Source organism: Rhineura floridana, chromosome 6 (assembly GCF_030035675.1).
Source record: "Rhineura floridana isolate rRhiFlo1 chromosome 6, rRhiFlo1.hap2, whole genome shotgun sequence".
Classification (NCBI taxonomy): Eukaryota; Metazoa; Chordata; class Lepidosauria; order Squamata; family Rhineuridae; genus Rhineura; species Rhineura floridana.
Genome location: NC_084485.1, coordinates 83,073,150 through 83,090,175, shown reverse-complemented (window position 1 = coordinate 83,090,175; position 17,026 = coordinate 83,073,150). Strand labels below are relative to the sequence as shown.

At 40.3% G+C, this 17,026-nt stretch overlaps 1 protein-coding gene across 1 annotated transcript in view; it reads left to right on the top strand.

Moving 5' to 3' along the window:
* Nucleotides 1-10,335, top strand: part of AKR1A1 (aldo-keto reductase family 1 member A1) — a 36,336-nt gene extending 26,001 nt beyond the window's left edge. Inside the window, exons 4-9 of the mRNA XM_061632760.1 lie at nt 1,299-1,450; nt 2,207-2,402; nt 4,160-4,359; nt 4,879-4,951; nt 6,902-6,988; nt 9,109-10,335. Of these exons, the coding sequence (XP_061488744.1) occupies nt 1,299-1,450; nt 2,207-2,402; nt 4,160-4,359; nt 4,879-4,951; nt 6,902-6,988; nt 9,109-9,174 (774 nt within the window). The 3' untranslated portion in view covers nt 9,175-10,335. The remainder of the gene's footprint in view (nt 1-1,298; nt 1,451-2,206; nt 2,403-4,159; nt 4,360-4,878; nt 4,952-6,901; nt 6,989-9,108) is intronic.
* Nucleotides 10,336-17,026: the final 6,691 nt, after the last annotated feature.

Below are 17,026 nucleotides of genomic sequence, written 5' to 3'. Positions count from 1 at the left end.
TATGCAGTTTATGTAATCTTCATATTATTGTCATGAACTTGGTAGGCTTCAAACCATGGAGAGAAGATAAATTGCATGTTGCATGGCTTTTCAATATGCTTATCTGGAAATATGGAAAACATAAGGCAACACTTGAAATACTTTTAAATGTTGCCTTGGACATTCTTAGCATTGAATTGGAGATATTTGTGGTTTTTGTTTCTAATCCCCTAAGGGTTTTTCTGTGCGTGCCTTTGAAGTTATTTCTGCAGCTATAAGAAAGAGATGCCTTTAAAAAAAACACACATCTAGAATGCTTGTGAACTTAACTGCCTGTGGCAGGGCCCTGAGTGTAGCAGTGTGGGGCACCCGTTCAATCCTGATGATGGGCAGCCCAGTCCTCAAGATCCCCTTGAGCTATAGCAATGCAACAGGAACTTGAAAATATTTTTTTCCTGAAGGTTTCAAATTTTAATGGGACGCATCTAGAAACTACAGATAGAAAGTTTGGTGGGGTCTATAGAGCTAACCTAATTGCCAAATAACTAGCCCTCCAGCACTGGCAATGTAAGATTCCTCTTAAAATAGGAGCTGTTGAATAGTTGACTGTTCAAATAAGTATTTCTTGCTGCTAGGGAGAAAGAGGCATTTGAAAATAAGAACCATGGATAGATTTGGGAATGTCTTGTAGAAATGAGGAAGGAGTTTAAAAGAGGAGGGAGACTGAGCAAGTAAATTCTTTTTAACAATTGAGATGGGGAGTCACTGGCAGGTTAGGGGCCAAGACTCTAATTAGTTTGTTGTCCGTTTCTTTGTATGAGTGGGTATATGGCTGGAAAGATGAGTTTATGAAATGGGCAATGAAGGGAAATGAGAGAGACATGGTTAGGAGAAAGGCAGAAATGTGCTGAGGGAATTATATCTTAATTGATGATGGGGTATCATGTTACACTTGGTAGAGCTCCGAAACCACCAGCTCCTCATGAAAAACAGTTTTGTACAGTTTCTTTGAGAGGTCTGCTCTGCCTCTTCATGAGAATTTTGGAGCTGATATTTGGGTTGCCATGAGTTAAGCTTCTCCAACTCCATGCTGACTTGGCATCCATTCCTCTCTTCTTGGCTTGAAGGGGTGCTTCACCAGCCTGGAGTGGGAAGAAAAGTTGGACCATGTATGCATGGATACAGCAGGTTGATGAATCAAGCAGCATGTAACTTGGGGATGGCTGTTGGTGGTGCTCTTTTTCAGTCAGATATCTGCACTTGCATTATGAAATATTTAAAAATAGAACTATGATTCCCTACCCCATTCTTTCTAAAAGCCCATTAAGAGGGAAGAGCTGTTCGTGACTTCAAAGCTATGGAACACCAAGCACCACCCAGAAGATGTGGAGCCAGCTTTAAAGAAGTCGATGCAAGATCTGAAATTGGATTACCTGGACCTCTACCTCATGCACTGGCCACATGCCTTTGAGTGAGTGTCAGTAGGAAGGAAATATGGAACATGAAACAGCAGTACATAGAGGGTATGGGGAGGGTCAGGTGTTTGTCACCATATGCACTGACAGGAATTTGTTGCCATAGAGCCTCATGAGATGAGCCAGCCTTGTCACCCCTTCTTTTTCTGAGATTTACAACAAACACGATTTGTTTTCTTTGTCTTGTTTGGGACCCAAAATTCACCTTTCTTTGGTAAAAGAAAGTAAAATGAATGAAAACAGACTCACAAGAGGCCAAATTCTGCAGCATGGATTGGGGAATCTATGGTCCTTCAGATGTTGTTAAACTCCAACTCTCATCAACCCCAACCAAATAGGGATTATTGGAACTGTAGTCCGACAACATCTGGAGGACCACAGGTTCCACACCATGTTCTGCACCAGTTTCCTGGTCCTGTGCTGCTATAATTTAAAAATATAATCAAAACTATAGGCTTCTGGGATTTACTTTTTACTCCTGCATCCTAAGGCCTGAGATGATGAGTAAGAATTCAAGGAAGACTGCCATAATTTTGTATGATTCATAATAGTACTGGTTGGTTTTTAGTTAATAATTGATGATTATATATAAACCACACCCATATAGTAAGTGGGATGGTAAAATGAGAGAAGAGCCTGTTCTGATCTGGATCATACAAAATGGACATTGGCTTTTAGTAATGCTTCTTATGGGTTAATTTAAATAAAAGGATTGTGTTAATTATCTGTTTGCTTTGTATATTTTATAATAGACGGGGAGACAACCTCTTTCCCAAGAATCCTGATGGCACAATGCGTTATGACTACATTGACTACAAAGAAACTTGGAAGGCTATGGAGAAGCTAGTGGCAAAAGGCCTGGTTAAAGCCATTGGATTATCCAATTTCAATAGCCGTCAGATTGATGATGTCATTGGCATAGCTTCTGTCAAGCCAGCTGTACTACAGGTAAGGCAGATGCAGCATCCTGTACAAACAAGTGTACAGTCTTCCATGTATTGGATTTGAAGATGAAGTTTGCTTAATTCTGTTTTGAATGGATATCTGGGGCTCACAGGAGCCATTACTCATTCTGAAATTTATTTCTTCTGGCATACTAGTGGTTCTGGCACCAAGCTTGAGAACTTACTGTGATAGATCCTGGTGAAGTGCTATCAGCCTGATTTGCTGAAACATTGCTATCTAATGACCAGGGTCACCATGATCCTTAAAGGAAAGGATTGTGTAGTGCTCTAGACATGTTGTAGATTGAGTTGCTTACGTGATCCTCTCCAGCAGAAACATTTGTATGAACAGAATCTCTTTTAATAGTAATCTCCTTTCAGCATTGATTTCAGCATGACAAAACCTGTGCCACAACATTCCTTTCAGGATTTGCAAATGAGAGCTTGGTAATAAAGAGTTGCAGTATAAACAGATTGCAAGTTTTAACTAGAGAAAGGTAAAGGAAATGTTATCAGCTTCTGCAGGGTAGACATAAGGAAAATGGCAATGGCTCAGATTATTGTACTCCCATTAATCCAACACCATTTTATTAACCATATCTCCCACTTCTGGATTAATCTCAGTTCTGCTTTAGATTGTTAATGCTACAAGTGGGAGGGTTGTGATGTTCCTGCTTGTAGGGTAAATATGGTAAGTGCTGTTTATATAGAAGACATATGGTAAGTGGAGTGAAAGAGGAGGGGGGAGTACATGAGCAGTAGAATGCTGGATGATTGGCTGAGCGTTTGAGTGGCTGGGAGTATAAATGGAAGAATGACAGTTGAATCTGGGTGGATGTTAGTAGGGTGGAGAAGAAGGTGTTTGGTGGTGGATGTTGGGAGTGTGGAGAAAGAGGGAGTTGGAGTTCTGATTAATAATAAGTACAAAACAGGAATAGATGAAACCATACGCTTGTGAAACATTCTAAAACTAATCTTGTTATTTCTGATATTTAATAAATACTTATTTGGTTTACCAAAGGCCTGATCCTTGGCTGGGGGATATACATACCAGAAGGAAGGGCAAGGTAATTACCAAGGCTGAACAGAAACAGTATCTAATGGTGGCAGCGGTGAAGGGAGGAATAATAACAATTCAAGTATCCAGAGCAACCCAGAGTTGTATGCGTTATCTATAAAGATACAAGGGGGTTGGGAACAGCATAAGCACGCAGTCACAAAAGTAACCAGCTAGAGAGAGACTCAGGCAAAGTCTCTGGGAGTATTGGTTATAGGACGTGACTGGTGGTGCTGCCTAGCAGGGGGATCTAGTGAGATCTGTGCTAGAGTGGAGTGAGAAACCATATAAAGGACGGTCCGGACTGGTGGTATCCCTGGTGGTGCCTAGTGAAAGGCAGTAGCCACAAGCAGGTGTGAACCTGACAGGGAGAACCAGGGAAGGGCGTCACAAGGGTCTTTTCTAAGACCAGACATTATGTGACTGGAAGAGGCCATACAGTGTTTCTGCCCATTTGTAATTGACTCATGCCTGCTTCCCCTCTGTTTGCAGTGCAAATGGGCAAGGGTGCAGTACAGGCTGTGGTTAGGCACAAGGTTAGCTGCTCATCCGTTGCCAAGAAACAGAACATAGAATGTTCTTAGTCTCCATGGTGGCCTCCACTTTTCCTAATTGTCAATAGCTGTTTTTCCCCTGAAATCCACTCTTTTAATACTGTGGTTTTTTTTAGCAGTCTACTCACTGCCATAGTTTGCTTTTAATAGGTGGAATGTCACCCTTACCTTGCTCAGAATGAACTGATAGATCATTGCCATCAGCGTGGGCTGGTGGTAACAGCTTATAGCCCTCTGGGTTCACCTGATCGGATGTGGAAGCACCCAGGTGAGCCGGTTTTGATGGAAGAACCTGGAATAAAAAAGCTGGCAGAAAAATACAGGAGGTCTCCTGCTCAGATTCTTCTCAGGTAATAACAGGTTAGCATTGGGTAGAGGAGACGGTAAGGACTTGTTTGATCTTCAAGGGCTTAAAGGCTATAGGTTGCTGTGCGAGCTAAGTGGGTTCAGTACTTTGCAAGATGGACTCAGCTCCTTGTAAGAGCAAAGATACTGAGGCACCAAAAGCACACTAAGTGAGAAATGAGAACCTTATACTAGAAGAGGACTGTGGGATATCTTGGCTATATTGTACAGACATTATCAAGGCCTATGTAGGCTCAACCTTTGAGAAGTAACCACTGAATATGAGTATCCACTCTGAGGTTTCTTTCAAAGGGATTGGTTTGGAGCTCTAGCTTGCTTGTTAAGGTGATGCTGTGTCATGCTTAAGCCCTGAAAGTGCCTTGGAAGGCATGGGAGGCCTGTAGAAACAAAGAGGAAGGCAACAGTTGCTGTGGCATGTACAATTTCCCTTTCTGGATCGACCATTTTGGATTTTACTTAGGCTTTGTGGAGGGATCACAGCTTCTCCTTTAACTCTATGATAGATGGCAAGTGCAGCGCAAAGTGGTCGTCATTCCTAAGAGTGTAACCTCTGCACGCATACTCCAGAATCTCCAGGTGAGTGAGGCTTCCTGTCTGGTCTTCCGGAAGCCAGGAACAGACAACCTTGGCTTGCAGTACTAAGGCTTCAGATTGTCTTTTTCCTTAATAATGTTGAATAAGTAATGTAATGCAGCACCAAATGGTGTGGCTCTGCAAGTAATTTTAGTACAACTGATGCATGTGTATATGCCACTTCCAGTTCATTCTGTGTAGCAGGTGCAGTGTAGTAGTTGATCAACTTTCTTTTCTACTAGATGTATCAGCAGAGACTCTAAGCTTGTCTGGGTGTCTCTGATTTTTAGAGACTGGAGCATCCTGGTTTAGCATATTCAGTCTTTGTAATTTACATATTTAGTCTGCTGCAGCTGACCTTCATTGGTGAACATTAATTACCATCTGTTTTCAGTGCTTTAAAGGGACTTTCCTTTCCAGCTTTGATCTTTGGTGGTTCTAATAGGATTCTAATTCTTTATATGCCGTCGTATTTGTTTGTTCTTTCAAAAATTGCACTTCAAACACTGTTTTAATTGTGCACATTCCTTTTGGATTTAAATTTGTTTACCATAATCTTTAATCTTTTTCTCCAAGGCTTTTCTTTAAAGTTCGGGGGGGAAATATCTTCTCTTCTTGTTTTGAAAACATTACTGAAAAATGGCTCCATTATTTTCTTTATCAATAAGCAGAAACATGGCTTTTCAAGTGCTGTTTCAATGAATACTGCCCAATCTGCACTCTCCAGAATCATGTTGGCAATTTTATAGAGTGCTCAGGCAGATCCTTCCAAATGGGGGGAGGGGTGTGCGTGTGTAAGAGAGAGTTATAGCAGGATGACTGGAAATTGCTCTGTCTAGGATGACATGAGGCAGGATTATGATTACTTCCTTCCAAAGGAAGGACTTGCTCATAGGCTGGTTTGTTTCTTGCCTCTGAAAAGACAGCAGGTTTTTTCCCCCTTGAGATTAAATAAATAAAACAAAATACAGAATTGCAAGAGAACTGCCAAACAGTGACTCCATCTCTTCCTCCTTCATCTCCTACTTAGCAAAGTTAGGCGAGACAGGTGAAGAGATGAGCTAGACAGCTGCTCCCTCAGAAGCAGATCATTTAACATTCACTCTAAGCTGCCCTCTGCTGGAGGAGAGGGGCATTTTGCTAGGAAGCCAGTGGGACTTCTTCCTGTTGCAACCTGCACTACCCCCACCCTCGCCATGGTCAAGCCTTCAACTGGTGCTTAACTAGACTTGGGAGAGCCCATGAATTGAAACTCCCTGATAGAAGTCACAACTTTTCGATTGGTCATCTTTGTGACTGAGGGTTTGTAGGGGATAGCCAAACCTTATAGCTCTCAATATAGACCTTTCCTAGGGAATTTGGTGCTTGTATGTGTTCTGTTCCTGAGGAATAAATTGTTCTTTACCGTGTTGGTTTTCTTGCATGCTGCTGTGCATGAATGCGTCTCTGTTTTGTTTCCAAAGTTCATATCCATTTTTTAAACTCCATGAATAGCTTTTTTGCACACTGGCCTTGCGAGGAAGCCCTTCTCTTTGGAAGAAGTTACCCATTTTAACCCTGCCTCCTGTCATTCCCCAAGGAAGTTGCTTCCCCATAATTCCTGTTGTTCAGCCCCTCAAGGAGAATGGAGATTAGATAAATAAGGAACAAAATTTGTTTCTTTTCTACCTAGTTTTCAGTAGAGAAGACAGAGAGAGGAGGTATACATAGTATACTTCATATACATAGACAAACCGATGGGCTGAAAATGGCTTATATTGGATTAATTAAAACTTGTTTTTTAATAGATAGCAATAATTCAATGAAAGGCTGTCTCTTGCAGCAAGTAAGTTTAAACACATGCTCAGTATAAGAAGAGTACACTGTAACTAGAAAGGCAGGGTAGAGAGGCTTGTAAACGAGCTATAGTGAAAAACATATCTTAAGTAATAAAGTGTCTGCTTCTGGTTTTAGGTGTTTGACTTCAGTCTAACAGCTGAAGAGATGAGCTTTATTCAGAGTCTGAATAAGAACTGGCGATATATTGTTCCAATGGTTACGGTAATGCTGCCTCTTGTTCTCTAAGGCATTTTCACCATAATTGAAGCTTTGTATCATTAACCTCCCACAAGGGTGTTCAACATTCTAACCCTTCTTATGAGTTTCTATCTTGGTAATTGGTATTTAAACAAAACAGCCAAAGCAGAACTCAAGGCGACCCATTATGTAGATGACAAGCTATTTACTTAACGTGATTACTTCTTGTAATTGGTTATTGGCTATTGGTTAGCGGCAATACAGCATTTCAAAATGTTCAAAATTAGTATCAAAATGCAGAAGGCCACATCGATTTGTTTTGAAATCCTACCCCTTCAAATGTGAGGTGGTTGATGCGATTTCAGCCATAATCACACTTTGCCAGAATCTGGTACAACTAAACTTCTTGTGTGGAGGTGGAGGCAGACCACCTTCTTCTTGCTAATGTAATCTCCTAAAATGCATTATAATTGAAAAGAAAAATACTTTTATACTTCTAAAAGCTTAGAGATATGTTTATCATTTACCTTTGTAAGCTTTCTGAAGAGCTATTATTGAATGGCCAATATAAATACCATAAACATTTTTTCCTGAAGACTAGGAGCCAGGGCTGCAGTATCTGTAAGCAGCTTTTCACACAGAGGGGCCCAGTGTTCCTTTGCATGCAGTCAAGTGATTTAGATCATAAATTGCTTTAAACTGTTGTGGCCTTTGTATATAGCCCGAGAAGTTATTTTTGAACATTACCTATGAAGTGACCCAGAGAGAGGGAAACTGCCTTGTACGCAATGCTTGTATGCTACTAAAATGCTTTGTTTCATGAAGAACTGGGTAGTGAAAACTGTTTTTTAAAAATACATTTTGCTGGATACGGAACAGCACAGGCCAAAGACATGCAGTTACCTGACACAGCCCAATAAATGCCACTTACTACTGCCTCGTCCCCTGTCTTTCAGTTGTTACTACAATAGGCAAGTCTAGAGGCTTTTGCACCACAGTGCCTAGCCTTGAGAAGGGGCCCTATGTCCTTTGGGTCCTTCCTCTGACTGAGACATTGGGGTGATATAGCCTCAGAGCCCTATGGGAGCCAGCCACTTTGCTGCAATGGCAAATATTTTATAAAGTTTAAACAGTATTTGCCACTGCAGTAGTGGAGACACTCCCTGAGGCCCCCTCACTTTGAGGAAGACTATTTCTTTTTCTTCTTTTTTATAGGAAGGACCCTTTCTCATATAAAAGCATTGGAGCAGCTGACAGAGGCGGGTAGCTCTGTCATGGGCCAGTAGGGGCACCATTCTGCTACCTGAGGACTGTCTCAGACTGTCTGATGTGAGGACTAGTCAGAGGTCAATATGCATGGTAGAGATACAGAGGATTTTCTTTCCATGTGAAAATAGGATCAGTTATTTTTCCTTGGCGATAGTGAAACATGAAGAGATTATAGTATTTGTCCTTGGGAGTTCTGTGGGTTTAATTTTGCTTCTTTTATCCAGTCTTTTAATGCAATCTTTAATCTGAAATATGAACAAATGAGCTTTTGTTTTTGTGACTGTACAAGCTGTACTGTCTGTGTTGTGTGCCCCCTAGTGGCTCTAGAGGTGAGGCAAAAAATTAGAAACTGAATCTAACTGTATGTTAGCCATGCTTTTCATAAAAGCATCATGCCACCTGCTCATTCCCATGCTTAATGGTTGCACTTTTTTTCTACCCTGTGTGTCCTTCAGAGATGCTTCAAATGTTGCCTTCTATTTTTCAGTATAACAATATTCACACATATAAATGACACAATTTTACCAAATGTAACACAGTGTTCAAAACTTTCTGCCATCCTCATTGGGCTCTTTTTTGCATGATCTAATGTTCTCAGTGTATTTTAAAAGAGCCCCAAATTGGGAGCAATGCTGTTTCATCAGATGCATGACCCATACTCAAATGAGTAGAATGAATTATAATTTTGCCATGCTGATATAACCAACGTTGTATTATTTTAAGTTGTAATTGCTATAGTGCACTAATATAAGCTTACCAGAAGAACAGATGACAATTTTGCCATTAGATACATACTTCTGAGATATACCATTTGCTTTCTGGAACAGCAATAGCAGTTGATCCTCCTAATGACTGATGTTCCTTATCTTTCACAGGTTGGGGGCAAATTGGTTGCAAGGGATGCTGGACATCCCCTCTATCCCTTCAATGAATCTTATTAACTCTAATAACTTGGAAGACAGAAGAAAAGAACTTCACTCAAGATTGTTGTGCGTTAGATTTAAAAAAATAGCTAATGTCTCTAGGAGTTTAATCTTTTTTAATTGGTAGATGTTTATAAAGAAATGAATAGTAGTAATATAGATCTTAAAGCTCATGATTTAAAAAAAATCTGTAGGACCTAAAGGAAGTATAAATATCGGTCTTCATCTTTCTTTACATAACTGGGCCAAGATCTTTGCTGGAAACTATTAATACACATGGCTGGTAAAGGGATATATTGGAAGAGATATGTGTAGGTGCTAAAAATAAAAAATGTACAAGTTTATAAGTCCCATCTTGACCCAAAGTTAGTGAAATTATGCTTATGCTATGATAGCAATGTTAGGTAGTTTACCCTGAAATGTGTTCCAATAGTACAAGACTGCTTGCAGTGAACATAGTTTGAATTCACTAATAGGCAAAAAAAACCTTGCCGTTTAAGAACTTACCTGTAGCCAACAGTTATTTCTATCAAACGTTAAAAAGCAGGGAAATTGGCCAGCTATAGTGAATGCACCAGGGGAGCAGGAGACCTGACCTCCTCCCTGAGAATATTGTACTGCCCTACAAATTGGGTTGGTCTTTCACAGTCCAATCCACTTTTTTTAACTTTTAAACTGCAGAAGATGAAGGTCAGAGTATGGGGCAAGGTCAGTGATAGGATTACAGGTACTCTGTGAACATGGCTGATTTTAAATTAATTTCAACGAATTATGAGACCACTGACAAGAAAAATAGTCCACAAGGGGTCTAGTTTTTTCTCTCTTTTTAGACTTTGAATTCTTGTATTTTGTGTATCGCCATGAAAATTTAGAGGGTTGTTAAGCAAGTGTTTCTGAGTTCAGGACTATAAGTTTTCTAAGGTTTTGTTTTGAAATGAGTTTATGGGCAGCATCATAACGGCATGGGGGTATTTTCAATTTAACATTGCGGAATGTGAAAAATCCATGCTGGCTATAGTATACAGCCACTCTTGTGTCTGTATAAACAGAATGTGCTTGATATTGCTACTGCTGTTAGTGCTAAATGGAAAACACTGCTTTCTGACCTTCTGTCTTAACTGAATAATCTGCACTGTATGAACCCTTAATAGGATAGTTTAAAACACCCTTTTCACTCTTTATTTGTCAATCTTTTCCAAAATGTCCTCCCTTATTTACACATGCATGTACGCAGGGGCATTATATTGTAGATTTTTATTAATAGTTTTTTGAGGAAAAATATTTAAAATAAAAACAAGATAAACAAAGCACCAAGAAACAGTAAAATATTAAAACATTCAAGGAAAGGGGTGGGGGAGAAGTAGAGGAAGGTGTATACATATCTTACTTTTACTCTTCACTTAGAATCCAATAACAAGTCAAACTTTGCAGTGACCCATCATGCAAATAGATCAGTATAAGGATCCAAATACCTGAGAATTTGCAAGTCTTCTGTCTCTTGCAAAAAGCTTCTTCATCACAAGTTGCCATTGTAGATGGAATTTCTGACCATTGTACTATTGGTGGAATTGAAAGCTCTTTTCTGAAGTACTAGATGTTTTGCCACCAAAATAGTGTGTAGGATCTGGTTTGGTTGTCCTTCACTCAAGTGTGCACCATCAGCAAGTAATTTAGCAAAATGTTTACATCCATGTATTTTAGAGAGTTCTCCAGGGCCAAATTTGTGTGTAATGATCCCTGGTCTGACTGGGAACATGACCATGTGCACCAGTAATGCCATGACTCACCACAATATTAACACCTATCCATTCTTGACATGTGCTTTCAAAAGAGATGAAAAGGAGTTCAATATGCCATAAAAATTATATTTTGTTAAACACAGGCAGTATCTAAGACCAGCAAATTTGCCCTTTGCCTTCCATGTTTTGAGTGTTCTAGCTCCCCGTTCTGCCCCTTTCTCAACTTATAAAAATCAAACTTAGATAAATTGTGTGTTTTTGAATCATCTAGTATTCCAGATGAGCTGGATACTTCGGGTCCAAATATGTACACAGGTGTTTTATACTGAGTTGAAAGGAGCAATAGCGTCCTGAAGATAACTTTCAGATTGCTACTTTAAGGCCAAGCATTTAAAGTAAGAACAGACATATCTTGCATCTTTAGAAATCAAGATCCAAAATACAAGCTACAGTTTTATTTTTAGCATTTTTAGTAAAATTGTCAGCTGTCTGAGTTTATGGTTATAAATGATTCCCTTGGTTGGCGTACCAACCTTAAGTATTGTCTGAAAATTTATATTGCCTTTTGGGAGAATATATGCAGCTTTGTATATGTTAGCAAGTGTGTAGGTGTCTGTTTTCAAAGAAGGTTCACCTAGGTTACATTAGGCTGTGGCTAGTGCACTTTGATACAGTGGACCACCATTTTGCCCTTACAAGGGTTTAAGAATTGAGAGCTGCTTTTTGCTTGGGCCACTTACTTTTTTGGGGAGGCAGGCATGTAACTGGTTGTTATATTGACCTGTTACTGATCACAACTTGTTTTGTAGCCTTTATTAAAATGTAGGTGTAGAAAGCACTCTGGCAGATAATAGTAGAAGCTACATGTTGTGTGCCTCAATCTACAGGTTGCTTAGCACAACCCTACTGCATCTGGAGAAAAAAGGCCTTTGTGGCTACAGGAATTATAGGAACTATTGCAAGACCTTGTTTAACTTGCTCATGTTTTAGGTCTCTAAAAATAATTATAGTGAAAACAATGAACATGTCAGTTGATTGGAGCACAGGCACACCTTAAGAATTTTTGATGGACACAGCTAAGTTAAGCTAAACAACTCACAAGATTGGAGTTCAAAGGGGAGTATGAACAGAGTTATTAAATGTTATCCACACAAATAGGTTGAGGTAGTGTCATGTCAAAGGTCAAATAGTTGAGCAAGATCTTAAACCTAAAATAAGCTGCCTCCTTATTCTAATATTATTATTTTGAATTTCCCTTTCCGGTCTTAAAACTAGGCTTAAAAGCAAACATACTACAGGCAGGCCCTGCTTATACGGCAGGTTCCGTTCTGGACCCCCGCCGTAAAGCGGAAATCGCCGTAAAGTGGAACCCCATTCACTATAATGGGCCGCGTTGCGCAACAACGGCGCAAAAGAGCAAAAAATACCTTTAAGATTAAAAATGAAAGCTGCCGCATCAGTGGAATGCCTTAAAGCGGGGCCCTACTGTACTGAATTGCCTATAAAGCAGCGGGGAGGCATTAATTAAAAAGTACAAGAGGCATGGAGAATCCTCCTAGAAATAGAACACCCCAGCTATTTCTGTCCAGTTGATTTTGCTTAGTGGAGTGCCAACACCAGATATAACTCCTGCCAGGATAAACAAAGGGTTGTATTCAACTAAGTTCTACTTAGAGTAGACCCATTGAAATTAATGAACCTAAATTAGTCATGCTATTGACTTCAGTGGGTCTATTCTGAGTAGGATTAACATTAATACCACCCCAAAACAGCAAGATGGTTCTGAGGGAGAAAGCATAACAGTGTTATTTGGTCCAATCAGCTATATGAGACTGCTTGGACCCACTGCTGGCTTCCTAAACAACCTGATTAGAGGCTGTGCTCATACATGAAGCCTGTCTTCTGATAAGTTTGGTCAAGTGCCTTCCCACTATTATGATGAGAGGCAGAACTAGATCAGAGGATATACATTTTTGTCACTTAGCTGAGTAAGCAAAGAGAAAATTTGAATGACAACAGATTTAAGATGTTACAGATGTTGCACTGACATGGATTCAGCAAGCAGTGACAAGGTTCCATGGGAGAAATCAATTTCATTAATTTTTCCAGAAAAGTGCTATTATGAAATTAGACAAATTCATGGAGGACAGGGCTATCAATGGCTACTAGCCATGATGACTGTGCTCTGCCACCCTAGTCAGAGGCAGTATGTTTCTGAAAAAACAGTTGCAGAAGCCTCAGGAGGGGAGAATGTTCTTGCACTCAGGTCCTGCTTGTGGGCTTCCCCCAGGCACCTGGTTGGCCACTGTGAGAACAGGATGCTGGACTAGATGGGCCACTGGCCTGATCCAGCAGGCTCTTCTTATGAAAGCTTGCTATTCAGGCACTAGTAATTACTCAGTGCAAAATCCAATAAAGAACTAGGTGGAACAGTTACATCCAAATTTATAATCTGAAGAACAGAAGTTGCATTGTTAAATTAGTTTAGTTTCTATACTTCATAATCCTTACTCATTATGACAACACTCTCTAGAAGGATACTACAGAAGGAAGACTCTTTTTTTCTCAAACACTTCAGTAAGAGAAACATTCAAATGATGTAAGAATACTGTTCTGCAACAGCCTGGAATGCTGAAGGTTTTCAATTTAGGCCAACATTTTTGGGCCTGTGGGCACACTTGCAAACTGGAGAAACTCATGTACCATGCCTCACACCTTATTCCACTGGCTATAATACGTAGAACTTTTCTTTGAAGCTTAATCTCAGCAACAGGAGGGGGCCCTATGGGTGGCAGGGGAGGTCTCTGTAGACATGTGCATCTGCAGGTACCACATTAACAACCTCTGTGGATTCAAATATTTAGACCATGCAAGGCATGAGCACCTGGGAGTTGAGCTGTCAAGTTAGCAGCTTTCAAGATACAAAACCGAGTGTATTGCCAGCTCCATTAGACTCGCATCAGGGTGATGGTATCAACACTAGCCAAGTGCTAAAATGAAATACCATTGTCAGTTACCAGCTTTCATTCATAAACGTCTTGCTGCTTGTCTTTACATCCTGAAGAATAATGTCACTATCTCATTGTGCTTGATATTTTATGTTTTTTTAGCATGTTCCACCTGTGCATGCAAATAGTCTTGCGGACATTTAACCATGTGCTTCACGGCCACATCACAATCTGAGTTGGAGGACTGGAAGAAAGAACACCCACACAATTGCCATATTTTCAACCAATTATGATGGTGTGACTAACAGTCTTGTTAACAACTCAGGCAATTTGGTATACATAGCAAGCCATTCATCTTTTAGGAATATTAGTTACTCTAAGAGCTCAAGACTGTTTAGGTGTGTTAACTAAACTGCATCAGCCATACGGTTCCCTATTACAATATAAACCAGGTTTGGTTATTGGTGGCCAAGACCACCTTCAGGTTATACGCACTTAAATCCCCCCCCCCAAGTTCTTATTCCAATGTACTGGGACCCAAAGGCCACAAGAATTATTCAGGCTATTGGAACCTGGACCTGGTAAGATGAAATTTGTGTAGGTAATAGTACTTAAGAGTACTAATGTCAAGAGAGGAGCAGCAGCTATTGCTGGAGAAACAGCAATGGGATTCTCAGCCACATAATCTAGGAGTTATTAAAAAATAAAGCATATGTTAATTTCTACTCACATAGAAATCTCCATCACCACAGTTTAAAATTAAGCTCAGCTTTGAAAACAGTTCTAACTGAAAAAGACAACCTATATAGAAGTCCATACCACAGATGATAAGACATAGCATAAAGTTTCAGACTGAGTGGCTAGTTCACAGGAACCTCACAATCTACTGTAAGAAGAGGCAGAAACAAACTTGAAACCAAACTTAACTCCAGCTATATTCTTTAGAGTGCATTCCACTTTGCATTAATATTGATCATATGGTTTGATTGGCAAGTACTGCTGCCGAATAGACATTATGCCGAAACACCAGTCGGAGGAGTGATTTTAGTCCTTTCAGGTTTTCTAGAGATATTATGAATCATGATTGGTGTTGCCAGAGTAGTACAATTTCCCATATTTTTACTAGGAGGCCAGATGCAAAAGAGGAATGGCTCCTGCACCCTTAATTGTTGAATAGAAAAAGGAATTTCAGCAGATGTAACATGCATGATAAGTTACACCTGCCTCTTCTACACAACTATTAAAGGTGCAGAACCATTTCCTTTATTTTACCTAACCATCTATCCACTATTAATAACAGCCACTTTCAGCAAGTGTTAAGAATTTTCTAACTGAGGCATACCCTGGTAGTGTAGTGTTTTTTTTCTAGGTTAGCATTTTGTACTTTCTCTCATAAAACAGCAATCCTATGCACACCTACAATACAGTCCTATGCAGTTAGATATGCTTAAAGGTAAAGGTGTCCCCGCACTTATAGTGCAAGTCGTTTGCGACTCAGGGTGACGTCTTGTGACATTTACAAGGCAGACTGTATATATGGGGTGGGATTGCTAGTTCCTTCCCCGGCCTTTCTTTACCCCCCAGCATATGCTGGGTACTCATTTTACTGACCACGGATGGATGGAAGGCTGAGTGGACCTCAACCCCTTTTACCGGAGATTCGATTTCCTCCTTTAGTTGGAATCGAACTCCGGCCATGAGCAGAGCTTCGGCTGCATTACCACCGCTTACCACTCTGTGCCACGGAGGATCATAGATATGGTTAAGACCATTCAAATAAATGTGTAAGGCATGCTTAACTCTGCATAAGGTCATGTTACACCTTGGAAGTAAGCCCTACTGAACATAGTAGGATTTTCTTACAAGTCTGGTACTGCAAGCTAGCTAAATGAGTTGGATCCACAGTTGGCTACAGAATCATATTTAAAGAGCGCTTATCAATGGTTCCTTCTCAAATTGGGGGGAGGTAATGAGGGGGGTACTACAGGGCTCAGCCTAGTACTCTCCAACATTTTTATTAATGACTTGGATGAGAAGGTGCAGGAAACATTTATCAAATGTGTAGATGATACAAAATTGGGAGGGAGAGTTAGTACCCTGAAGGACAGAAACAAAATTCAAAGTGAGCTTGATAGGCTGGAGCATTGGGCTGAAAACAACACAGTGAAATGTAACGGATAAGTACAAAGTTCTACACCTAGAAAAAAGAAACCAAACACACAGTTATAAAATGGAGAATACTCGGCTCAGCAATACAACATGTGAGAAGGATCTTGGAATTCTTGATCACAAGCTGAGTATAAGCCAACAGTGTGATGTGGCTGCAAAAAAGGCAGATCCTATTTTAGCTGCATTAACAAAAGCGTAGTTTCCAAATCATGTGGAATACTAGTTCTCCTCTATTTGGCACTGGTTAAGCCTCATCTTGAGTACTGCAACCAGTTGTAGATACCTCACTTTAAGAAGGATGCAGACAAACTGGAACAGGTTCAGAGGGGGCAGCAGGATGATCAGGGCCTGGAAACAAAGCCCTATGAGGAGAGACTAAAAGAACTAGCATGTTTAGCCTTAAGAAGAGAAGACTGAGGGGAGGTATGATAGTACTCTTCAAGTACTTGAAAGGTTGCCACACAGAGGAGGCCCAGGATCTCTTCTCGAACACCCCAGATTGCAGAATACAGAATAACATGCTCAAGTTACGGGAAGCCAGTCTTTGGCTGAACATCATGAAAATCTTCCTATGTTATGATAATGGGACCAATTAACTAGGGAGGTGGTGGGCTCTCCAACACAGGAGGCATTTGGACAATCACCTGTCAGGTATGCTTTAAGTTGGATTCCTGCACTCGACCTGGTGGCCTTACAAGCCCCTTCCAATTCTACTACGATTCTATGAATCAGAGAAAATGATGCCTTTGCTGTTCAATTTCTCTGTTTATTGCTCTTAAGAAGAAGCTATTGGCCTGCTCCATGGTTAATTTCTAAGGCTGCAATCCTAAACATACTAGGTAGAGTGTGTAATCTGCATATTGTCAGAGACGGTCCTTATTTATTAATAGCAACATTTTTATTATTGAGAAGTATTGTAATGTAGTCGTTAAATATTCCCTAGCCACTTTGGCTACAGGTCAGGGATGATGGGAAGTGTAAATTTGGGGCCCAAGCCTGAACAGAATCAAGAAG